We start from the raw sequence: 27,434 nt of genomic DNA on the forward strand, positions 1-27,434 counted from the left end.
GCCAACGAGAAAGAGAAAATAAGGAACCAACAGTGAAGCTTGAACAGATATGAAGTAGGTAGATCTTGAGCGAAATCTTTACAGCGGTGAACTCACGGCAAACTCGACACCTATGCCGGTGATCAATTGAAATGGAGGAGGCAAGAAGATGCTGGAGGTTTGATCAGAAGGTTCCCTCTCTCACTGGATTCTTGTAGATTCAAAAATGGAAAAATGAAAAAAAAAAGTTGGATGTGCATGTGAGTTATGTCCGACTCTATTTCTGTTTCTATTTCTCCTTTTTTTTGAAGGGCATAATGGTAATGTCATATAAATCAGACAAAATAAACAAAAGTAAGAGAAAAAAAATGAAGACTCCCTTTATTCATGATAAGGATCTGAACATGGGACTTAAAAATAAACATAAATAGTAGTTACCACTGAACTATTAAAATATTTTGATAATTCTATACCAAAAATAATACAAATACCTTAACTTATCTAATTTTAGATTTTTTTATTTACATTATTTTCCTGAATCATTACATAGTAAATATCTCACAGACGCAAACATTGTTATAGTTCCCAAGTAAGGGAAGAAAAGTGGGGGGAAATCTTTTCATAACAAAACTATCATCTGAATTTCCTTCTATACAAAACTGTGTTAGACTAATCCAAATTAATTGTCTCTTTGCAAGCTAGCACCCATTGAAGGAAGAAGTGACTTTTAGGAAGACATCTTCTGTGCAAGGAATAGTGAGAGCTCTCATTGGATGATCATACCCCAATTCTTCCTCAGCTTCACATAACAACTCTTGAAATAAAGGTTGATTCAAATAACATATAGAGATCACAAACCTCTTCAATTCCTCTCCGACATACACTGCTAGATGACCCTTTGCCACTTCACTTGATTTTGAAGAAGTTTGTTTTACAGAAATGAAGTACTCCTCTTGATTACAGGTAAACGAAAACCCATTGTGTGTTTAAGAAGAGAACAAGAAGGAATTGTTTGAATAATATTGCTGTTGGTGGAGAGTATTTTGTGAAAGATTTGTGTTGCTTGCTTTTGAAAGAATACAAGCATTAGTATATATAGATGAATGGTGGTGGTGATGGAAGGTTATATGGTGGGGAATAATCATTAGAAACAAGGTCATATAGAATCACATAGCAGGGTCTTATATGTCTTTTTCAAAAACCAACTAGCAAGGATGAGGCAAATGAAGAGAGGACTACAAAATTCTTTTGCTTGAGATATGATTGAGCAAGGGTTAGATAAGAAGTGTATAGTCCAGTGACATGGATGACAAGGATCACATGATATTGTTTTACGTCTTTCTCAAATGTCAAGAAGGGTCATTGGAAGTGCTCTAAGCATAATGTCTATCAAAAGGCTTTTTTAGTTGTCGATTTCATTTATTGACATGCTTAAGATACTTGCTCTCAGAAGGATTGAAGATGATAAAGGAACCTCAAGAGGTATCTCTATAAGAATGTCTTGAAATATCAACTATAAAATTCTTCAAATAGACAACTTTGAATTGTTCAAATATTAATCCTTCTTAAAAAGAAAATAGAATCATGTGATTTTTCTCATCCTTTTCTCAAGATTGGTCTACACCATATTTAGCAAATCCTTGTTTTCTCTAAGACACACCCATGTGAACTGTAGGAGCCCTTTGTTTTCTAATAGACACTACAACAAATAACCTCTTACCCATAATTATTGTAGGAAAACAAATCCACTCATCTATATATACAAGCAAGCATTTCATAAGCAACGCATTTCCACCCCATTATCTATCATCAAGCACATGAACTTGAGCACTTTTGTATTTTCTTAAGCACAAGAAAATGGGTTTTCGTTTACCTAGGATTAGAAGGGCTTCAATCACTACAAAAATGGTTTCTTCAAAATCAGGTGAAGTACCAAAGGGATATCTTACTGTATACATTGGAGAGGAAATAAAGAGGTTTGTGATCCCTATTTCATATTTGAATCAGCCTTCATTTCAAGAGTTATTAAGCTAAGTTGAAGAAGAGTATGGATATGATCATCCAATGGGTGCGCTCACTATTCCTTGCAGAGAAGACGTCTTTCTTAGCGTTACATCTTCTTCAATAGGTGCTAGCTGACAAAGAAAAGATTGACTATAAATTGGTTAACACAATTTTGTTATTAGATCGATTTAGATGATTTTATTCTTTGTAAAGAGTTTTGTTCTTTTTCTTCCCCTACTTGGGAAGTGAAAAATGGTGTATATCTCAACGAGAAATTGATTATGAAGAAAAAAATATTGGTTTTTCTGATACTTAAAATAATTTTATATTTCCTTGGCAAAATATTTTAAATTTTTAATTTCAACTCAATAATTATATTTTATAAAGAAGACATACATCATTTATGTCACTATATATGTTAAATGATATGATTCAATTCGCACTTAAACATATGTGAACTCAGTTCAATATTCAGTAAGACCAGGAACTACTTTCTTGGTCCACTTTGTTTCTGATAGGAATAGGAAGCAACCACCCAAAAATAAGGGGTTGGGTGTGTTTTGGCCACTGAATTAACAATCAAGTTTGTGGTCCATTTTTTTGGGTATCAACAATACCACAGAATGAATTATCCTACACCCTTCACGCGGTCTTGTCTCAAAACACAGTATGGCATTTATTGAAGCCACCAATCTTAATCTATTAGTCTTATATATATGAGTTGGCTTGATAATTTATGGACTTGATCCTTAAAAACTACCTCTAAGACAATATCATGTGATCTCCTAATGTCATAGTCCCTTTGTACATAAAGCTTAATCAGAGTTTTATATTTTATTTTTTCCCTTTTCAAGAGTCCTCTTTAAATGTATTATTAATTTGATGATATTGTAGAGATACTATACGGCATGACAATTAGACATTTGTTAATTACCATAACTCATATTTTCATTGGCAATCGATGCAACTCATTTTAATATATAAACAAATTTTAAAAAAATAGGGGGAATGATGCTGGCAGGGCGGCATTTTACTTTATACTGAGTTGTAAAAAATAAATCTATAGAAGCTTTTGGCATCCATAAATTATTTTGAATTGAATTATTTTGAATTTCTTATTCAAAGTTTCTTAATGTTTTACCATCATAGTAGTTATTCCGTGGAAGCTTTTGGCATCTTAAAAAAAAAAACTTGATTTGATTTCACTACATAGAAAGCTATAACATTTTTCCTCAGTTTTGCAATAACATAATGAATGAATCTTTAAATAAACATAAATTCAAAGTTGGATGCATTAAATGTTCAAAATTGACTGAGAACATCTCATTCAAATAAATAATTTCCCACTGTTCAAGGGGGGAGAAAAAGAAAATGAAACTCTTTACAAGGTCAGAGGATCTAAATTGCCTCCTTTTAGAAAACTATACTGTCATGAACTAATATAAGTTAGTCTTGTCTTGGCACATTAGCACCTATTGAATGAAGAAGTGGCATGTAGGAAGACTTCTTCTGCACAAGGAATAGTGAGGACGCCCATTGGATGATCATATCCAAACTCTTCCTCTGGTTGACTTAATAACTCTTAAAATGAATGTTAACTCAAGTAAGATATGGGGATGACAAACCTTTTCGCCTCCTCTCCAACATATACCGCAAGACATCCCTTTGGTACTTCACTTGATTTTGAAGAGGCCTATTTTGCAGCAAAAGAAGAAGTCCACCTAATGCCAATCAATCGAAAACCCATTGTTTTTTGTGTTTAAGAGAATAAGAAGGATAATATTGACACTTGGGGGTATTCTGTGAATGATTTGTATTACTTGCTTCGGAAAGCATATAAGTATTAGTATATATAGAGATGAATGGTGGTGGAGGAAGAGGTCATGTAATGGGGAATAACTATTGGAAATAAGGTCATATAGAGATCACATGGTATATAGAGATCACATGGTATTGTCTTGGAGGTCTTTATCAAAAACCAAGGAGTCAGGACAAGCCAAATGAAGAGAAGACTCAAAAATCCTCTTGTTTGAGATATGATGGAACAAGAGTTAGATAAGAAGTGTAGTCCAGGGACATGGATGAGAAGGATCACATGATAATGTTTTATGTTTTTCTCAAATGTCAAGAATTGGAAGTACTAAAAGCATAATGTCTATCAAAAGGCTTTTATACTTCTTGTTGTCATTTATTGACATGCTTAAGATGCTTTCTCTCAGTAGGGTTGATGAACCCTGAGAGGTGTCTAAAGCATGTCTTGAGATGTCAAATATATAATTCTTCAAAAAAACACTAAGCTCTGAATTGTTCAAATAATATATCTTCAATATGGAACAGAATCATGTGATTTTTCTCATCCTTGTCTCAGGTCTGGTCCACACCTCATTTAGCTAACCCTCTATCACTCATATATATCTCAAATGAATGGATATCAAAGTCCTCTCTAAGATATAACCACATGAACTGTAAGAGCCCTGGTCTTCCAATAGACACTTACTAATAACCTTTCACCCACCAATTATTGTAGGAAAACAAATCCACTCATCTACATATATACATATATATACAAGAATGCATTTCATAAGCAAAGCATCTCCATAACATCATCCTCAAGCATCTAAGTTTGAGCACTTTCTTATTCTCTTACACATAAGAAAATGAGTTTTCATTTACCTAGGATTAGAAGGGCTTCAATGATTACAAAAATGGCTTCTTCAGAATCAAGTGAAGTACCAAAGGGATATCTTGCCGTTTGTATTAGAGAGGAAATGAAGAGGTTTGTGATTCCTATATCTTACTTGAATCAGCCTTCCTTTCAAGATCTACTAAGCCAAGCCGAGGAAGAGTATGGATATGATCATCCAATGGGTGCTCTCACTATTCCTTGCAGAGAAGATGTCTTCATTAGTGTTACATCTTCTTTCGATAGGTGTTAAAGAAAAGATTGACTTTATATTGGCCAACACAATTTTATAATCGAAGTAATTAGATCCTTTTCTCTTTGTAAAGCTTTTTGTTGTTATTTTTCTTGCCCTACTTGGGAAGTTAAAATTTTTGTATCTTAATGAGAAATTGATAAGTATAAAATTTCACATTATCTCAATCAATTATCAATATCAAATGCATTAACCTTTTTAGTTTATGTTACTATGAGTTGTCTTTTAATTGTCTTATAGTAAAATTGAGAAAAAAAATGTTATATCCTTTAATCGAGTAATTCAAGTCCACATTTCGCTAGCTCTAACAGAATCAAACATCACCCCTTTGTCATCGAAGTGGCTTCCCTTGAGAAGTAATCTCCAATATATGAAACAATTTTCAGACTTCCACTTTTGCTTTTACTTCCTAAGTCCCAATTCTATAAGATTCGAATGGTGATTATGAAGACTTTAAAAAAATAATGGCTTTTATGATACCCAGTAATTTTATTTTGTAAAGATGTATCATCATTTTAATTTCCACTCAATAATTATATTTTGTAAAGAAGATGTAACATTATTTATATTACTATGTTAAATGATGTGATTCAATTCGTAATTAAAAATCATGTTTTTAGTAACATGACAAATGTCAAAATAAAAATTTAAGAAGCTTGTGTAATAACCCAAGAATTTTAAAGAAAAATTAAAATATATAATATTTTATTTTAGTGCATATTTAACAAGAAGAGCCATGCGATCTTGCCATTTACCTTCAAGGTCCTAAGTTCAAATCTTAAGGAAGCTAGGAGTGGAGGTTTTTATTTTTGTTTGAGCTTCTTCCAAAATTACTGTTATACCTTCTTCAAATCTAAAAGTATTATTTTCTCTTCCCATTTGATTTCTCTAGAATTGTGTAGAGAAAGGAGCTCTGATTTAGCCTTTCCTCCATTTTTCCCCTGTCCCTCTATCTCATCCCTCCCGTTTTCAGTGGTCATCGGAGTAACTGGAGACTAGTTGCCAATGGCCGCAGAGTGCTCGATGCTATTGCAGAATTACCTTTCTTGTTTGCTGTTTCCTCCATCTGTGTTTGTGTCAGTTGTGGTGTGGGGGTGGGTCACATTACCGAAACTGGAGTGATATCAGTTCTGGTCTGGGGGGAGTTTCCATTTCTTCCCCCTGCTTCATCTTGGCTGGTTTAAGGGCATGTAGAGGAAAAAGATTTTGATGGGAGTTTTTTTTTGACAGAATTTTGATAGGAGTTAAAGAGAGAAAATCATTGAAAATTGGAAATACTACATGTATACATGGATAGCATTCTAACTAATTTATGAATAAAATTTTTTTCCACAAAAAAAATATATAAAAATATTTTTTATATAGATTATTTAATAACAATTATATTACATACTTAATACTTCGTGAATTAAATTATTTTATCTTAAAAAATTATAAAGAGATGTTGAAGGATATTTGAATTATGATGTGTATGTTTTTCCCTTACAAAGGTTACTTTCAAGATTGATGAAATTATTTTTATTAGTTTTGATAATTTTGATTTTTCAATAAATGCAAGCATAGACATCAATTATGAAATCTTATTTTGGATTTTAATGTTCAAAATTCTTCATGCGAATTTGATTTTCAGAATAAAAACTGTATTTTAATAGTGATAGCTTTCTTACATGTTTGAAAATGGATTTAGACGGAATTTTATACAAAACACTGGTTGCTAACGGCAGTTTTGTTAGCCCTTGGTACACCATGGTCAATGACCAGCTAGTTTAATTTTTATGAGCTTTATTCTTACATTTGCTATTTGTGGGTCTCATACTCGCATTTGTTTTCATGGCTTCGAGATGTATTTGGTTAGTATTACCCTTATGAACTGTGTGTTCACGTTTGTTTTCATAGCTTAGGCTGTGTTTGGTTACTATTATCCTCGGAGACTGTGTGTCCATGTTTGTTTCATAAATCAAGCTGTGTTTGATTACTTACTCTCATAGACTGTGTGTTTACATTTGTGAATTATTCTGATAAATTTCCATAAATATAAATTTTAAGTAATTGATGATTTCATATTTTAATGGTTTTTAAATTGTAAATGTTATTTATTTATTTAGTCTATTTGTCTGGTCAAGATTATATGTTAAAGTTACTTTGTTATAAAGATCTAAAGGTTCATGATATTGAAATTGTGTAGAAATTTTTATTCCAAGTTTACAAATTTTATTATATTTGTAATAGCCCATACAAATAATAATAAGTATATATATTTATAAGTTGGCATTTAATAATAGTTATATTGATTTGGAAACATATTTAGCAAGGAGAAGTGTTGGTTTAGTGGAGTCAATATCGGTCTTGTAGCTATCAAGTCCCAAGTTCGAACCAATTATGGAGCATAAAGGAGGAGTTTTATTTCTTTTGCCTATATGAAATTATCACTTTTCCCTTAGAATAATAAGTAAAATAAGGTGAGTTTTAGACAAAGCAAACGTGTACTCCTCAGCCATATGAGTCGGTTCACAGAGTGAGAAAGAGAAAGAGAAATATGGAAGTTTATTGTGATTCTTGCTCTTCATTCTTCACTGGTTACTGACTATTCTTCTCTTTCATATTTTTAGTGGTCACTGGGTAGATCTCTCCGTGCTCCTTGTCTTTATTTTTCCTCTTCATTTTCTACTCTGTTTCTATCTATGTCATCACCTTCGAGTAGCTGCTGGGATGAGAGATCGAGTTGCCAGAGCTGCGGCAGTGCTGTAATGAGTCTGGATTGTTGTTGTTGATTCATTTGCTGTGTTTCCTTACAAGTAGCATCTAGTTTTTCTGCTTCCCTGTTCTACCGAAAGCTTCATTTTTCTCCTTCCCATAATGTGTGCAGTGTCAGCTCTCTCTTCTGTTCAGTATTTAAGGACCTTCTTCTTCCTCCTTTACTGTTTGCCGCTGTCTGGGCTAGCCAAGTTGAGGTGAGAAGTTTTGAACTCTCCCATTGTTAATCTAATGTGCCCGTGAGAGTAAGAGATAAGAATATAAGTATTGTGTGTATACGTCAAACGTAGAAAGTAGTGTGTGTGCGCTACTATTATTGCTTGGTATGTGTAGTGACGGCAACCTCACATTTTTCTGTATTCACTCATGCTATTACATAGAGAGGAGAAGACTGAAATTTAAGCTAGAAATTCATCTAAACTTGGTAATAATATATGATGTATGTGGGTTGAGGATTGGGGTTTCAAAAATTTATCCCTTTTGTGACTGTGAGTATATGCATAAAAAAAATAAGAAGAAGAAGAAAAGTGAGAATTTCTATTTAAATGAATATTGTGGTTGTGCAAGAAAGCAAGATGATATTGTAGATTGAGATTTCATTTGGAAATGATGGAATTGGTGATATTGCAAGGTCTCAGTGAAACTGAAATTTAGGAAGCAAAATATCAACATTAACTTAAGCAATTATGTATGTATGTTGTTTGATGAAATACCTAGTAGAAAATTTTATCTTAAAGAAATGGACTGGTATGGCTAAAGCTTTATGGAGGAAGTCATAAAGATGAGTGATAATGCTTGGACCAATTTTAAATCATAAATTTGGCTTTGAATTCTAGATGACGATGGTTAATTTGGAATTGTACTAGAGATCAAAAATCTATGAATTTTTTTATTTATTTATATCCTAATAGAGTGTGAGGAAGAACAAGACCCTGACCAGAACTAAAGAAAAGATACCTTGAAGAATTTCAAACTCTAATGTGTAAGTGAATAGCATTCCATTTAATTTATTTTTATAATCTTTTATTGAAATACTTTATTCTTATGAATTACATAAATTTTGGAAGTATTGGAATATTAATGAATGATAAATAAATTATGATATGTACATTTATTTATTCTTAGAAAAATATATGTTCAGGATTGATGAAAGCATTTTTATATGGTTGCTAAGCTTTGAAACTTCTTGGCCACTCAATTAAGGCAAGTTTGGTGTGTTAGCTATAAAGTATGATTTTGAAAAATCTTAAGATTTGAAAGTATTCATGCGAGCTTGGTGTTGAGAATGACAATTTTATTATAGCAATAATTATTCTTTCACATATTTGAAATGTGATTTTTAAGAGAGCTCTAAAGAGAACACTGCTGCTAATGGCAGTTCCGTTAGCTCGTACCGTGCTGTGGCTAAAAACTAGCTAGTTTGTCTCATGAGCTTTGTTCTCACGTTTGTTATTCGTGGGCTTTGTACCCGCGTTTAATTTCATGGCCTAAGCCACATTTGGTTAGTATTACCCTTATGGACTGTGTGTCCATGTTTGTTTTCGTGGCATAAGCCGTGTTTGGTTATTTATCCTTGTGAACTGTGTATCCACGTTTATTACCTGTTCTGTTGAGTTCTCAAAATTTTAAATGTGGACAAATATCTGTTTTCAAATTTTACATGATTTTGGCAAATACATCACTTGGATTTACGTGTGAATAAAAGGTTTTCTTTAAGCATGATAAAAATATATTGCTTCCAACTTACTTTCATTTTACGATTATGATTATGACTTGCAGATTTATAAATTTATTTTGTTGAATTATTTTTATTTAGTTACACTATCATTAGAGTTTGTTAATTTAAATTTCAAAACTTTACTTTGAGAATGCTATTCACTGAAAAATTTATTTGGCCTCAGATTTGTTAGTTGACACTGATTCCACCATCAACCTTTGAAGGGCAAAATAGCTACTGTGAGTGAAAATTTTTGATTGTTACTATTACTTTTAATGTAAATATATAATTTGTATGTCTTTTAATTTAAAAGAATTAATAGACTTTATTTTGGGTTGTATATTAGTTGTTGGTTGGAAGGAGCTACGCTCCTGCTTTATATTATTATCTATAAAAAATTTTGTTGTAGAATTATAGGGAAAGTTCTGCTGAAATTTCTACAAAAAATGTTGAAACTTTCTTTTGACAATTAGCATGAAAAAATTATTTTAACTTTCAAGTAATTTGATTAAATTTTTTTTCTTCTGTAAAACAGAATAAATTTTCATTTTGAGGCTTATGAGAATGTGTGATTAGTTCGCACCCATGCCGGTCACTCTCTAATTTCGGGGCGTGACAAGATTAAATCATTTTCTCTTTAATTTCCATAACCATTGCAAATTATTCATTTTTATGCTTTTAAATATTATGGTTGGGACATTATTTACCAAAAAATATTTTGTTTAATCTCAAATAGCATAATTGACATGGTACCTCTTGGTGACTTCTGACCGACTCACCGCTAAATTGACTAAGATCAGTTTTTTTTATAATATTTTCCTTTTTAAGTAAATTCTAAAATCTATGTACCATGTTTTCAAAAACAAGTAGGGTATAGGATGCTCCACATTAACTATAGTTAGGGTTTTAATTCTCTTTATTATATTGTCTATCTGTTGCTAAGGAGTAGAGCTTTATATTGTTTGGTGTAAATTGTAAAATTTTTGTTGCAGGAGAGGTATTGTCGAAATTTTTACAAAGAGTTTGATATTTTCATTATGTGAAAAGTAAAACTTAAATATATATAAATATATAACCAGGCTGAAAGTGAGTCAAGTGGATTAATTTAAAACTTTCCTTAATTGAGGTTTTAGGAGTGTGTGTTTGTGCATATATCCCATTAATCATGTTATTTTTGAGACGTAACAGCTTGAATAGATATTTAATAATTTATGGTCAGTTTTTGGTGGTAACAACAGTACGATAGAACGAATTATCAGTATCATACACTCTTCACGCAGTCTTGTCTCGAAACAGTATGGCACATATTACCCCCATCAGTCTTAATCTATCATTCTTATATTAGTTGGCTTAATAATTTTATGTATTGTGTTTTCATATCTTGATCCTTGAAAAGTACCTCTGAGACAATATCATGTGATCTCTTATTGGCCATTGTCCCTTTGTATCCTGAAGCTTAATCCGTCTAAGTTCTATTTTTAATTTTTCCTTTTTCAATAGTCTTTAAATGTATTATTAATTTGATGATATTGTAGAGATACTATGCAACAACTCTATTAAGCATTAGTTGATCATCATTACTCATATTTTCTCATTTTAATTTATAAAAAAAGGAAAAATATTGTATAAGCTACATCTTACTTTATACTGAGTTGAAAAAACGAAAATTAATAGATTTTGTTATATTATCTTATCAAATGGAATTATTTTGCATTTCTTCATAAAAATTTCTTAGATTTTTGTCAGAGTTATTATGTAGAAGCTTTTGGCATCTAAAAATAACTTGATTTGATTTTGTTAGAAAGGAAGTCACAACATTTTTCCTCAGTTTTGCAACAAAAAATAATGGAACTTCAAATAAACATCAATTCAAAGTTGGATGCGTTAAATATTCAAAATTATTTATAATGTCTCATTCAAATAAACAATTTGCTACTTCTCAAAGAAAATGCAACTACTCTTTACAAGGTCAAAGGATCTAAATTGCCTCCTTTATTGTGTAAAGAACTAATCTAAGTTAGTCTTGTCTTGGCACGTTAGCAGCCATTGAAGTAAGAAGTGACATGTAGGAAGGCATCTTCTATGCAAGGAATAGTAAGAGCACCCATTGGATGATCATATCCAAATTCTTCTTCTGCTCGACTTAACAGCTCTTGAAATGAAGGTTGATTCAAGTAAGATATGGGGATGACAAACCTCTTCACCTGCTCTCCAACATATACCACAAGATATCCCTTTAGTATTTCACTTGACTTTGAAGAAGTTATTTTGGTGGCAAATGAAGCCTTTCTCATTCCAAGTAAACGAAAGCCCATTTTTGTGTTCCAGAGAATGACAGAGAGAGAGAGAGAGAGAGAGAGATCAAAATTTAGATGCTTGAAGATATTGTTTTAGAATTGCTATGCTTCTAAAATGCTTGCAAGTATAGGTATATATAGATGGATGGATTTGTTTTCCTTCAACAATTGCTGGGCAAGAGGTTATGTGATAGCCAATTGGAAGATAAGAGCTCACTAGTGATCACATGGTTTTGTCTTGGTGGTCTATTTCAGAAAGAAACAAGTCAGGACGACGCACAATGAAGAGAGGATATGATTGATGAATGGTTGGCTGAATGAGGTACAATCCAATCCAGGGACATAAATAAGATAGATCACATGATTGTGTTTTACGTCTTTGTCAAATATCTAGAAGGATCATATTGGAACAATTTAAAGCTCTTCTAATGTCTATCTAAATATTTTGATAGTTGTCATTTCAAGTTATAACATGCTTGAGACATCTCTTATGTTTCCTTCATTAATCCAGCTGATAACACGATAGAGCAGCATTTAACTGAAAAGTAAAAGTGAAAAGTTGGCATTTCTATATTTTTCAGGTTAAGAAGTGGTTTGGAATGTCGGCTCTAGATCCGGGATTTACCAAAAAGAAAATAGAATCACCATCAATTTCGAAAACTAGTACTAAAATAGTTGATAACGTCTTTGGCAGGGCATAAAACTATTTTGAAAGCAAGAAACATCATTGTTAAAGCCAGCTGATTTAGGAGCGATTGATTAAAATATTAAAATCTTGTGGAGGAGAGAATATCATGATCACTAAATTGTACAAGAAAGACCACATTTGACGTACATTCCTTAGTTGTACAAGATGATCTAATGGACTCGAATGAAGTTTGGAACGCTGTTCTATGATGTTGATACATACCAGAAACTAAGGAAGTCACAGATTATTCATGAAATCTAGTGGTCGCCATGCACCAAAGAGGATTAATGCAAAAAATCTATTAAGAAATCATGTGTAGCAAGAAAGTTGAATATAGATGCCGACGTTACCAGCTATTGAATTTAGTTCACATATTTTATTAGTTGAGATAATATCATTGGAGAAAAAATATAATTGGTGTTTCCTCTACCTTATAAAATATAATTACACAGTTGAAATTAGAAAGTCATATAACTTTCCCAGGAAATTTAGAATTATTTTTATTATCAAATAACAACTAAAAATTCCTCTGAGAGTTTCAAAGGGATCAATATGCTTGAACTTATAGAGACGCTTTTGTTTCCATAAAAACTAAATCTTGTTTTGAATTTTCTGGATTATTAAAGAATATGACATTTTCAGTAGCCTAAACTAAAAGCTCAATGCAATTGATATTCAAAATTGACTGAAATAACGTGAAAATTGTCCATTCGTGAATTTTTCATCCCACTTACAATTTGTCATTTCCCAAGTATATATAGGAAGAAAAAGATGGCAAAATCTTTACATAGAAAATTATCATCTAACTTTCCTTCTATACAAAGTTGTGTTGACTAATCTAATTGTTAATGTTGTCTTTTCATGCTAGTACCCCTTGGAAGAGATGACTTTCAAGAAGATATCTTCTCTGCATGGAATAGTGAGGGCACCCATTGGATGATCAAATCCAAATTCTTCTTCTGCTTCACTTAACAACTCTTGAAATGAAGGTTGATTCAAGTGAAATATAAGAATCACGAACCTCTTCATCTCCTCTCCAACATATACCGCTAGATATCCCTTTGGCACTTCACCAGATTTTGAAGAACTGATTTTTGTAGCAAATGAAGTCCTCTTGACTCTAGGAAGATGAAAACCCATTTTTGTGTGTAAGAAAAATAAGAAGGAAGTGTTTGAATGTTGTTGCCTGAGAATATTGTGAAAGATTTGTGTTGGTTGCCTCTGAAAGCATACAAGCATGTGTATATATAGATGAATGGCGGAGGAAAGGGAAAGAGATAGGGCTTAATAATTTGAAGACATGGGCATGTAGAGTTCACAAGAGGTTGTCTTAGAGGTCTTTTTCAAAAAGCAACTAGTCAGGATGAGCCAAATGAAGAGAGAGGACACCGAAACCCATTTGGTTGAGATATGATTGGGAAAGGTTTAGTTAGGCAATGTAGTCTAAAGACTTAGATGAGATGGATCACATGATATTGTTTTTTGTTTCTCAAATCTTAATGTCTATCTATTATCTAAAGAACTTTATAGTTGTCATTTCAAGTTATAAACATGCTTGAGACATCTCTTAGGTTTTTCCTTTATCTACATTAGTCCAATTGAGACCATGTTGGAGCAGCATTCAGTTGAAAAGCCCAGGTATTGAACCTTTAGAAAGTGTGTCTTTTACAGGATTGCAATAAATATGCTTCTTGGATCAGGTTAATAAAATGTCTAGAACGTTATACCAAAACAAAAATTGTCTGTAATGTTGTCTCGAGTGGAATACTTTTCTTGGCACATTCTTAGGTGAAACTAAATATGAAGACTAGCAAACATTAATTGATGCGATTAATGAAGTTATTAATGAAAGTCGGATAGAACAAAATGCATTTTGCTCTCGTCCATTCCCACCTGTAACTAATTGCCTCTAAATTTCTTCACTGAACAATTAAAACCTATATATACTATAAAAAAATGTAAATTTCTTCACATAACAATTAGAGTCTAACACTTCACGTTCTTATTCATCTCTCAGATAACATTGTGTAATTCAATAACAGCTCAATAAGAAATTTTGAACAATCAATGATGGGAAACCATGGAGCTATTTTTTTTATTGTTCATACTTCTTATTGGAAAAAATAATGTTCAAAGCATAGTTGAGATTAAATATGGGTACTTCTTACAATGATAATTCAAATTTTAATTTGCCACTTTATGGAAGGACTAGCCCTTTTCACGATACCCAACTCTTGTTAGTCCATGAAGCTATATTTTACATTTGATGAACTAAACATTTTTCCTCGGCTCATTAGGAATTATCTTGTATATGTTTATGTCTTTCTTGATTCTTGAGACAAACTTTGACCTCACAAGCACATGTCTGTTTGACGACTTCAAAATTCATGTTTCACACTCACAGTTCAATCAAAGTTACGGCAATCAACTAATTAACGGTTGTGTTGGAAAGTATCTTTTAAATATAATCTAATTAATAACATAGTTAAAGACGACTATATACATGAAAAAAAATAATGAAATGGAACTCTGATGATACTTCAGGATGCTTTCTTGTGAACAAGCATTAAGATGTTACAAAGCGATCGACAAGGACCATAAGAAATCACATGATATTGTCTAAGGTTTTTTTCAAGGGTCAAGATGTTAAATGAGAAGACATTACAATTACATATCAAGACAACTAATATTAGAGAGATCATATTAGAAATTAGTTTTATTGATACATAACATTAGAACTTCTTAGGATTAATTGGCTTGTAGTTACATATACTTTTATTACCTTAAAGCAAAATCTTTATTTGAATTTCCTATATTAAAGAATATGATTTTTTCCAGAATATTTCTACATAATAATAAAAGGCCCATTTGGATTTCATTTGGGTATAATTGATTATGAAAATAATTAATTAATATTATTGATTTTGATTATAATTGATTATGTTATAACACAATTTATTTGAATATAATTTTTTAAAATTGATTTTAGCAATATAAATTACCATAAAGGGCATTGCTTTTTAAAATTAAATTATCGATAAAGTTATATTTGATATTATTAAATTTGTTAAACTTTATTTAAGAAGTAAAATATATTATTTAATGATAAAATTGAATCTATAAACAATCTTTCAGAGCTTATTTCATAACATGATTCTAACTCAACGATCAATTATTAAATTTTTTAACTGTTTGGTTAATTTTGGTTAAAATTGATTATTTGGCCCAGATTACATGTTGAATCCAAACACGCTGAAAATCCTTAGTTACCTAAACTAATAAATTCAATACCTTAAGATGAAGGTGAAAATTTTGATTCATAAATTTCTCATTCTGGTATACATTTTTTCACTTGCCAAGTAGTAGGTAGGAAAAAAGAACAAAAATCTTTACAAAGCAAAAGGATTTACAAAATTGTGTTGACTAATCTACGTTAATCTTGTCTCTGCCCTCAGTTAGCACCTATCAAAAGAAGAAGTGACATTGAGGAAGACATCTTCTCTGCAAGGAATAATGAGAGCCCCCATTGGATGATCATATCTATACTCTTCCTCAGCTTGGCTTAACAATCCTTGAAATGAAGGTTGACTCAAATATGATATGGGGATTACAAACCTCTTCATTTTCTCTCCAATATAGACTGCAAGATATCCCTTTGGCACTTCATTTGATTTTAAAGAAGCCACTTTTCTGGCAAATGAAGCCCTTCTCATTCCGGGTAAATGAAAGCCCATTTTCTATGTTTAAGAGAATAAGAAGAAAGTGCTCAAATTTAGATGCTTGAGGATATTGTTGTAGAGTTGCGTTGCTTCTGAAATGAAAGCAAGTATGAGTATATATAGATATGAATGGATTTGTTTTCCTTAAATAATCGGTGAGTGAGAGGTTATGTGATACGGGCTACTAGAAGACAAGGGCTCCTTAAGATCACGTGGTTGTGTCTTTAGAGGTCTTGCTCAAAAGCAACAAGTCAGGACGAGCCAAATGAGCAAAGGACTTGGAAATTTCATTTGGTTGAGATATGATCGATGAAGAGTTAATGAGTTGTAGTCCCGTCCAGAGACATGGATGAGAAGAATCACATGACTCTGTTTTATGTCCTGTTAAATAGGAAGTACGATCATTTGAACAGTTAAAAGATTAGTGTCTATTTAAAATTTTATAATTGTCATTTATGTTCTAGACATGCTTGAGACATCTCTTATGCTTCCTCGATCAATCTAACTGATAGTTTGATAGCATGCTGGAGCAGCATTTTAGTGAAAAAGCATGAGTAACAATTGGCATGTCTATAGATTCAAATTGGAAATTGAAGTTCGTATCATCATGTCTCTAATCAAATTGTGTGTTCTTATATAAACAATCAAGGAGACTAGAGGAAACTATTTAGCAATATTTTACATTTCATGAATTAAATTAAGGAATTAGCTTTTGTTCTTTTCTTCCTTGATTATTTAACAAGCTTAAGTAATGTAACCTCATCACAAGTATATATATGTTTGACTTCAAAGTTCAAAAAGTTTGATTAAAGTTATATATGTGACAGGGAACAAATTAACAGTTATACTGTGAAGTATGATCATCATTTCAATATGATCAATTAATAATACAATTAAAGATGACTAGCTAATTTATACCAAAAAAAAAAAAGATGACTAGCTAATGGTGATTCAAGGGATAAAAGGGAGAGATTGACACTTGTGCATTTTGGTAGACACACAGTGACAGCTAAGGACTTTAAATTTTAAACTATAATAAACCCCATTTTCAAATTCGTTTGTTTTTTGAATATTAAAAGTCCAGAAAACTGATTAGTTAAAAATCATGAAAATATTTGGTCTATGGTAACTTGGTGTTCAAAAGCATGGGCTAAATGAAATCTAGTGTGGAGTGGTTAAATTTCTATTTAAATTACCAAATTTTGACTTTGATTTATCTTTTTTTTGTGGACAAAATATGATCACATGGGACTTGATTATTAATTCAGTTCCATAATCCACCAAAGAGGATTGATCCCTAGAGTTTTTGACTAAGTTGATAGTCCTACAAACCATTGAATTGATTTGAAGGCAAAAAAATGAATGGCTTAGTTACCAATACAAAAAAACAGTTCAACACCTTAGATATTCATAACTGATTAAGATCAAAGTGAAGATTTTCTACTCATAGATTTCTACCTGAGTTACAATTTTTCACTTTCCCAAGGAAGAAAAGAAAAAAAAACCGAAATAATCTTTACAAAGAAAAAGGATCTAAAATGCTTCCTTTACAAAATTGTGCTGGCTAGTCGAAGTCAGTCTTGTCCTTGCAAGCTAGCACCCATTGAAGAAAGAAGTGACATTTAGGAAGACATCTTCTCTGCAAGGAATAGTAAGGGCACCCATTGGATGATCATACCCGAATTCTTCTTCAGCTTGGCTTAGCAACTCTTGAAATGAAGGTTGATTCAAGTATGATATGGGGATTACATACCTCTTCATTTTCTCTCCAACATATACCGCTAGATATCCCTTTGGGACTTCACTAGATTTTGAAAATGCCACTTTTGTAGCAAATGAAGCTCTTCTCATTCCTGGCAAACGAAAGCCCATGTTTTGTGCTTAGGAGAATAAGAAGAAAGCTCTCAAATTTTATATGCTTGAGGATGTTGTTGTAGAATTGGGTTGCTTCTGAAATGCATCCAGGTATATATAGATGCAAGGATATGTCTTGCTTCAATCATTGGTGGGCGAGAGGTTATGTCATAAAGTCTATTAGAAGACAAGGGCTCTTGGAGATCACATGGCTGTGTCTTGAAGGTCTTTTTCAAAAAGCAGCAAGTCAGGACGAGCCAAATGAAGAGAGGACTTGGAAACCATTTATTTGAGATATGATTTATGGAGGGTTAGCTCAATGAGGTGTAGTCCAATAATCCAGAGACATGGATGAGAAAGATCACATGAAATTTTGTTTGATGTCTTTGTCATAAGAAGGACAGTGGGAACATTTCAAAACTTAATGTCTGTAAAATAATTGTGGCATGTATATCCATATTACATATTGAGCCTTTTGAAAGAGTCTTGTATAGAATTGCAATAAACATGATTCTTGAAATCTGGATAACAATTTTTCTGGAATGTTGCTTTTCAAGGGAACTTTTCTTGGCTCAGTCTTAGGCGCAACTAAATAATGAAAACAGGATTAGGTTACTTGATCTATATTAAGAGTTTTTTTTTTTTTAACGTTGAAGATATCAAAGCTTTGTTTCAATTAATAGTCATTTTGGTAAACACAAGGCTTCTCTATTTTTTAATTTTTTCCATTACGATCTTTAATGCAAATTGCTTTAATTAGGTTATTTGGTCTACACTATGTGAAATGTTTCTCTTTTGTATGTAAAAATTGTAATAAGAATACAAAACTAGTCCTCTTGTTAATTCAGAACATTGCTCTGCGTTCCAAATTTGTTGTAACAGATCAATTCAAATGCCATAAGTTTCCAATCTGAAGATGAACTATTATATAATGCATTTCAGCATTTCTGAGAACCCTTCTGTGAACGGTTTCTAGTAGAGTGACATTCATTTTCATTATTCGTGTCATGGACTCCGATTATATTGGTACTCGGATCAGCTATTGCCTTCATTACATAATTTATATTGGTCCGGGTAACAAGTCCAGAGCCTACAAATTGCGATAGCTCTTGAATCTTGAAGGGACACACACACACACATATATATATAGAAACAGAACAAATTGACCTTCACAATTTAATATAATTGACAAATTGTAAAAAGTCTACTAAATCTATGATATTAATTTTTTTTTTAAAAAAAAAAAAAGGGTCTACCATTTCTATCTCGGACACAGTGAGTCTTCCCTGCAACTGCAAGGAATAGCAAGGCCATAATCCACTGGATGGTCATATCCAAATTAGGACCTGGAATTGGGCTTTGTCTAAGACGGGCTAAAACTGTGCTAGATACTTGGAGGCCCATTGTAAAAAATGAGCTAAAATTGGGCCTAGTTATCCCCGTCTTCATCATCAGATTAGGGCCCACTATCAAAGGTGCAAACGGATGGCTTTAAGAAAAACAAGCAATCACGACAGCGTATTCCAGAGGAAATCACGACAGCAGAAGGAGGAGAAACTGACAACAGAGTGAAAATGAAGAAGCTCACGTGATTGTGATTTGTGAGGTTTGATTTTCATTTTAGGACTTTAAATCAAACCTTCCATCTAACCATTTCCAAGTTACCCTTAATTTTTTAGTAGATTTACCCATATTTAAATCAAACTGTCGGGTCCAGTTCGATTCAATAACATGCCTATCATCAATCGATATTGCAGCAGAATATTTTAGTTCTCCGTCGTAATTTTAGCCTCTTGGGTTTTGTTTTATGCAGTGAATCCAAGAAGAAATTAAACTCAAAATGTAATAGCCTGACTCACAAACCAAGATCCATTCATGAAAAAACCATGCGAGGATGAACAGGACCTGTTTAAGATATATATGAGAAATGGAATTAGAACTTGTATGGAGCACAAGTAGAAATAAATAGAATGAAAATTGAAACATCTAACAGCTTCCATTTGGGAATGAAGTTTCTTCATCATGCACCAATGAAATCATACACAACAGCCTGAAGCATTATGCATCATTGAAGAGAATCAGACCATGAAATTTCTCTGGGTAAGCATTTTTTTTTTATATAAACTCTTCATTTGAGGAAGAGGAAGTCAGCAGTATCTTGCAGCCTTGGTGATCTGCGCCAAATGGGATTCCAACCTTAGATCAAAGCTCTTGAAGAGGTCACAGAGCACAATGGGAATTTTCTCCTCATTCTTTATCCTATGGACCAGTTCATTGGCTCTTTATCTCTGGAAGTGCGATAAAAAAAGAACCCCAGTTGGCGAGCAATCTCCTCTTGAATCTTGCTCACATCAGATTTTTTGTTTTCAGCTGCAGTAAGAACCAGATCAAACAGACGGTTTCTTTGAACTCTTCTGTAAACTCTTTGAAGCAGAGCGTCTTTGATATCATCATGTGAGCCATAACAAAGTCCAAGTAAGTATTAAGATCAACTAATGCCTCAATAACATTCTCTACCAGTATTGGCTTTCTCTATATGAAAGCATCATAACATAGCCTGATATCATATAATGTGACATTAATATCGTATCATATAATATCAGCTTAATGTTGCATCAGAAGCATCAGGACTACATTGACGCGGGGTTCTAATTTTGAAACCTCTTTTGATTCCTTCCTTATGCAATTTCCAACTTTTCACTACTATAAAAAAGACTTCTAACATTGATTTTTTAGAAGTATTTACTTCTTTATAGTGGGGGACATAAATAAGAGCGACATAAAAAATTGATACATCTACATCATTTTTAAGAGTGACATGAATAACAAAAACCACATCATTTCTTAACAAAAAGGGGCATGAATGATGCCCTTCTTTCATAATAAGGAATGTGAGTTATTCATATTTCACATCCCTTTTTTTTATAATAAGGGACATGGATTAATAATTCACGTCCCTTCTAATGAAAAAAAGGATGGAGATTATTTATTTATTTTAAATATATTATTTGTATTTTTTTTACAGTCAATTGAATCTATAAATTTTCACATAATCCACGTCCTTTCTAATGAAAAAAGGGACAGGGATTATTTATTTTTTTAATATATAATTTATATTTTACTTCATAACCAATTGAATCTACAAATTTTTACAACAATAACAACCCAATATTCAATGTGTCCAACAAATAATAACAGCAACAGCGCAAAAGTATATAATAATATATAGGTTAAATGAACACTAAAGTCATTATCTACTTAAGTATTCAATATTTATAATCAAAATCTAACAAACTACAACAATATACTAAGTAGAATTTCTAGCCTTCTAACTTAGATAAGTCAAGCTAAAATCTTAATTGAACAAATAATAAAATTTGGACTATGTAAATAACTTTTGAAAAAATTGACCTGCCAAACTATTTCAAATGTCATTTATCTCTTCACTATTGTAGGGCTACCCATTGTCAAAAAGCTACAAATTTTTATATGTTTTTCATTAGATCTAATAAAATTCTAAAGCCTCTATACTCCCTCTTTAAATTTTCATTGAGATTAAACTACATGCTAGGTGTAAATTCCCATCGGTACCGGATTGGATAATTTCATACATATAATGGACAATATAGTATTCGCACTCTACACTTCATATCTGTTGATGGCACTGGTCAAATAAAAATTAAATGATAAGCATAAACAATAAGATATATGAAATGATTGTGGATAATGAACATTGAATAAAAACTACTCACTTTTGAAAATATCTAAGTCGGTGGGCTATTTTTTTTTTCCCCACATGTGTGAGGGTGGTGACTTCCTCCCATCATATGATATATTTTTAGTAAACTATAATAAAAGTTAAACTAAAAAATAAGATATTAAAATAATTTAAATATATAAAAAACTAAAGTTTATAAACTATAAAACTTTAACTTACGTGTTAAATATATCTTTAGTTTCACCACTAGGTTGCTTGTTCATGGAGTAAAACCAATAAATCTTGTGCAAATATGAGCAGACAACACAAAGAGACCAATTATAACTACAATATATAAAAAATATAATCAATATATGAAAACAAGAAAAATATTACCAAACTAATAACACATCTATATAAATATAAACAACTTGCCCTTCAAGAATTGAGGCTAGATAACATGATAATTTTATTTTTGAAATAGTGTTGCCACGTATCTCGTCCTATCATGGATATTATTGTGAGTCGGTATCATAGAAGCGAGATACAAAAATCCAAATTGATTTTCTTTAGGTTCAGTGCAGCAATTTTTTAAAAACCTATTAGCAAAAGGAGATAAAAATTAATGCAAATAAATTAAAATAAAAAATGAGATAAAATATAAATAATAAACTCACAAGATTGATAACATGGCCTAAGATATATCTAACTGTCTTATCAATAGGAATTCTAAAATGCCTTTCTTATCAATCGTAAAGGGATATGATCTATCTACATCCACAATTCCTTTAAGCATCATCAACTGGATTGGCTTTATCATTGTCTTGAAAAACTCATATAATTGTAGCAAATAAGGAAAGTTCTCAGCATCTTCAAGATCTTAAGGACACATCAAATGAATACAAGTTATATAAATTAATTAAAACCAAAAATCAAACAATCATAGGTACTTTTTTACCATTGAAACTAACATATCCATGTCAACAAGTCTTTTAAGCCATAAAACAAAGTGACTTAAGACTTGGCTTAATTTTACAACCTCATCAGTGGGAAATGACACTTTCACATAAGGCTCAAGAACAATCTCAACTGACAACTTGACTCGATCGTTTGGAATAGTAATGTGATGGATTGTTTTCCCGAGCATGTATACCCGAGCTGTAGCAACAACGTACTTCATAGGCTTATCCAAATAAAGAAAACAAGAAGTCTCATCTCTGTTGAGGGACTAGAGGCATGTACTGCTGTCTCTAGTGGATTATGACTATATTTTGTGCTTTGAAGTGTAAGAGAAGTCTGGAGAAATAAATAAAAAGGTTAAACATAAAATATAAAAAATAGACAAGACTAAATATTTAACTAATTGAAAACTTGGGGTCCTTACTGCTCAGTTCCCTGCGTAGTTTTCATGTTGGAGACCATGGATTTGAACTCTTGAAGAAGGCAAGTCTGAAATCAAGGAACAAAAGAGAGTAGTACGAGTGTGAGAGGAGGCGAGGACAGATCGATCGGAGAAGAAGAAAAAGAAGGAAAGACTAATGTGGCAAGAGGTTTAAATGAAATATCTATACTGATTATTAAGAATACCTGGTGTAGATATCTAAAATAAAAAATTAAAAAAAAACATAATAATTCATATTTACACCAGTTATAATATATACTCGTCGATGATATGTTAAAATAAAAAATCATAAAAATTATAAAATATATCTATATTGGTTATTAGGAACACCCAATGTAGATATCTAAGCATTAAAAATTAAAAAAAACATAATAATACATATCTACACTAGTTGTAGATATGTTAACTGCTGTAGATATGTTTAAATATAATTTTTTAAAAAAATTTAAAATATATCCACACCAGTTACTTTAATTTTATGAAAATGCCACCGCCTCCTTTTCTATACCATATGCGTAACAACCAATGTAAATATGAGGTTTTAGTCTACTATTTTGTACTAGTGAAAACTAGAAAGATTTGTGTAGCCTCCATAGGGAGTTTGCTTCTCTTCACTTAGGGAAGCCTCCTCTATCTCTCTATTGAGGCAAAGGCAAATTTGGATTTGGACTATCCAAGTTTAATATTTTTAATTTTTATTTTTAATTTATATATTTAAAATAAAAATTATATAAAAATTATGAAACTTTTTTAATAAATATACTTATCAATTTGATAGTCTAAATTTAATATAAATGATTTAAATTTAATATTAATTTTTTAATAAGTGTACTACTTTGTTTAGAGTATATCTGCATTATCCATATTAAATCTGGACTGTCAAGTTGATAAGCATATTTATTAAATTTTTTACCATTTTTATATAATTTTTATTTTAAAAATACTACTGCCTAGATTAAATCTGAACCGTCCAAATTTGCCTCTGCATCAACAGAGAGATAGAGGAGGCTTCCCTTAGTGGCTACATGAATAACATCTAACATATTGTTGTCAGTTTTTTAATGGCAGGGATTAGTACATTTAAAAAGATAATTAAAAAAACAACACATACACAATAATAGATTTTTTGTTGACCACTAATTATGAATAGAATAGCCAATTGAGTTTTATATATTCCTTTGTGACCACAATCTAAGACATTTTTTAAAAGTTATGCTTAGTCTAAAATATATAGCATTTGATAACTTTTATAATTATTTTGTCAACTATATCCCTATTTTATTTATTTTTTTTTAAATGATGCATTAAAATTTTTATTGACATTATTAAGGCACTTATATAGGATATTTAATGAAGGTGTAATTGAAAAGATGCAAATTCTTTTTAAAAAAATAAGGTTTTAATTAATATTTTTTGAGAACCATTAATTAATTACCAATGAATTGTATTGTGGCCTGAAGGGAGTATGCATTATCTTTATTTCTTTTCTTTTCTTTGTGTTATCCTATGAAGAAATAATGAGAAATGGAATTAGAATTTGCTACAAGGACAAATAGTAAAAGAAACACAACTTATGACAGCAGATCATGCATTATTATTTATCTTTTGTAGAAGATTGCACAAAGAATTAAGCAAAATTACACAATGCAATTGACACATACTATAAACACATAATCATAAGAAGTAAACAAAAGACAGCAAGACACATAATAAGCCCATTATTTCAAAATCAAATAACGAAATCATTAGACCATGAAATTTCTATGGGTATGCATGTGGTTGGATAGAACATTTTCAGCTGTAGAAGTGAGTAATATCTTGAAACCCATGTGATCTGAACCATATGGAATTCCTACCTTACTCAAGTCAAGTCCCTTGTAGAAGTCACGGAGCACAATGAGAAGTTTCTGCTCCTTCTTGATCCTATGAATCAATTCATTAGCTCTTTTAACTTTCGATTTCTGATTAAAAGTAAACCTTAGTTGACATGCGATATCCTCTTGAATCTTCCTCACTCAGGATTTTTTGTTACAGTTGCTGTCACAACCACACCAAACAGTTCGTCCCTTTGAACTTTTCTGTAAACTCTTTGAAGGAGAGTGTCTTTGATATGATCCTTTGAGCCATAAACTCCAATTAAGTGAATTTTAGGATCAGCTAATGCCTCCATAACATTATGTAGGACTTGTTTCTCCATCCCAAAGCATCAAAAGAATTGGAATTGAACGTACATGAAGCCAAAGCGATTTCTATGTCAACTTCTATTTGTTGAGGCTTGTCTGTAGTGCTGGTTTTGCTTAAATTAAGATAATGATGAAGAAGATACCAAACTGCAGCAAGGGCAATCAATCCGGCAATTACTATAACAAGCCCCATTATGATCCTGAAGTAATTAAAACTCAAGAGATGAGTAAACGTACTAAAACTGCACATGCAATTAATTCAAAGGACTTACGAAATGGAAATATAGTTCTGTAACAGAAGAGTACCTTTCTAAAGGAGATTAATGAAAAGATTCAAAAGATTGTTGTTTGGAACTTCAGGAAACTTGACTGTGTTTCTCTGAGAATCCGCGTCAATTAATAATTTTAGGGAGGAAGAAGACAAATTTAAGCATGAAGAAGAGAAGGATCCCAGAAATTGAAATGTATGAAGCAACGTGGAAAGTGAGGAGATGAATAAAAAGCCCACATCGTTGTCGATTTGGACTTGATGCAGTAGGACAAGCACTAAAATTCCAGAATTGGAAAATCGACTTGTATGGAGAGAGTGGAAAGTTAATGTTGTACGTTTTGGACTTGATAATGGCAAGATTGGAGAAATGGGAAGCTACTCAATGGTTTCCAGAAAGGATCGGGAACCCACGTCATCCATCATACATTCAATAAAATTATACCAATTTAATCAAATAAAATTGTATGTATCATTATTTTATGTATCATTATTTTATAATAAAATGTTTATTTAATTTCTTACCTTTTCTATATTTACTATCATTAATGTTAGAATCAATTTATATTAAATGTCATCTTAATATTATGTTTTTATTAGATGCAACATGGATGATATGATGCATCAAATTCATCCAAGCGTTTATCATCCGTCAAGGCCATAGAAGATATATGTAAGTCACATGAAGGATTAATTATTATCATTTTCTAATGTTATCCTCCATTGTAATTTTAATTTTATGGCTCATTGTTATATACTGTGCATCTCCCTTCTTATTTTTAATAGTTGTAAAGTTGAAATATTTTATTTAAAACATATTTAAGGAACTAGAAAATGTCCTGTGCGATGCATATGATTAAATAAAAACTCACTTATTTCTTTTTTTTTCCTCGGATATTATGTTTTTTTTTATTGGTGTAGATATATCTTTTTGAGAAATTTTGGCGTAGTAGAATGTAACTCTTATATTGTATTCAATATATAGTATATTTTTAGTATGCCATAACACATTATACTTGTTTTATTTTGTTTCTTTAGCAAAATTCACCAATTTTAGATTGCAAAAAATATGATTACAATAGTTGAATAAAAATAATAGAGCATATCTTAATATTTATTTTGGAGAAAAAAAAAAGATCCTTGTAATTGCTGTTTGGGCTATGGAAGAATTTTTTTTTTTTAGAATAACAACATACTTCTTTCTTTAAAAATATCAAGTATTTTTTGAAGAATTGAATGTTAAAAAATATAAGATATTTTTTATTTTTCAAGACATAATTAATGTATTTTTTAAAAAATATCCTTAATAAATAAATAAATTTATATTTATTTTAAAGTAAAACACTCTGTTAAATGAAGATAAATATGAAAAAATAGTGTTGCTTTGAAAACATTTAACTAACTTATTGAAAGATAAAATTTGATTAAAAAAATTATATTTTTTAACAGAGAGAGTGGATTAAAACATTAAAGGCTAAAGTATGATTTTGGTCCTCTAACTTTCTATAAGATTTTAATTTGGTTCCTTAAATTTACAAAATATTTTTTTAATTCTCTAATTCTAATACTATTATTTTCAAATGATTATTTTTTTATATTAGTCATTGTTATATTTTTGAAAAAATGAACTTAATATATCAACATTTGATAATGTTTTGTCAATATAAAAAATTTTTGTGCTTAAACTAATGATGTTAGGATTAAAGGACTGAAAAAATATTTTATAAAATTAAATTTTATGTACAATTAAAGGATTAGAGGTATATTTTATTCAATATTAAATTTAAATGCCTTATTATAATATAGGATGAAGTAATTAGAGAAAAAAGAAATGAAAGTCATTTATGTGAAACTCATGAAATAATAAATCTTATCCTTGTGTCTCTCTTTTTCTCTAATTCAAACAAAACATAATTTTAAAAATTTTAATTATTCT

At 31.1% G+C, this 27,434-nt stretch overlaps 1 protein-coding gene and 1 pseudogene across 1 annotated transcript; one reads left to right on the forward strand and one right to left on the reverse strand.

Annotated features, from left to right (window-relative positions):
* The first annotated feature begins 1,643 nt into the window (after window positions 1-1,643).
* LOC129285820 (auxin-responsive protein SAUR65-like) lies at window positions 1,644-4,919 on the forward strand (annotated as a pseudogene).
* A 10,911-nt stretch (window positions 4,920-15,830) lies between these two features.
* On the reverse strand, window positions 15,831-18,022 carry LOC129285997 (uncharacterized). The gene is made up of 3 exons (XM_054922025.1): window positions 17,715-18,022; window positions 17,646-17,654; window positions 15,831-16,112 (listed from the first exon to the last, which is right to left on the reverse strand). The coding sequence occupies exons 1-3, from the start codon at window positions 17,964-17,966 to the stop codon at window positions 15,831-15,833; spliced, it is 543 nt and encodes a 180-aa protein (XP_054778000.1). The 5' UTR covers window positions 17,967-18,022.
* Between the last annotated feature and the right edge of the window lie 9,412 nt (window positions 18,023-27,434).

Source organism: Prosopis cineraria, unplaced genomic scaffold (genome assembly GCF_029017545.1).
Source record: "Prosopis cineraria cultivar Desert tree isolate PC_DT_omini unplaced genomic scaffold, ASM2901754v1 PC11, whole genome shotgun sequence".
Classification (NCBI taxonomy): Eukaryota; Viridiplantae; Streptophyta; class Magnoliopsida; order Fabales; family Fabaceae; genus Prosopis; species Prosopis cineraria.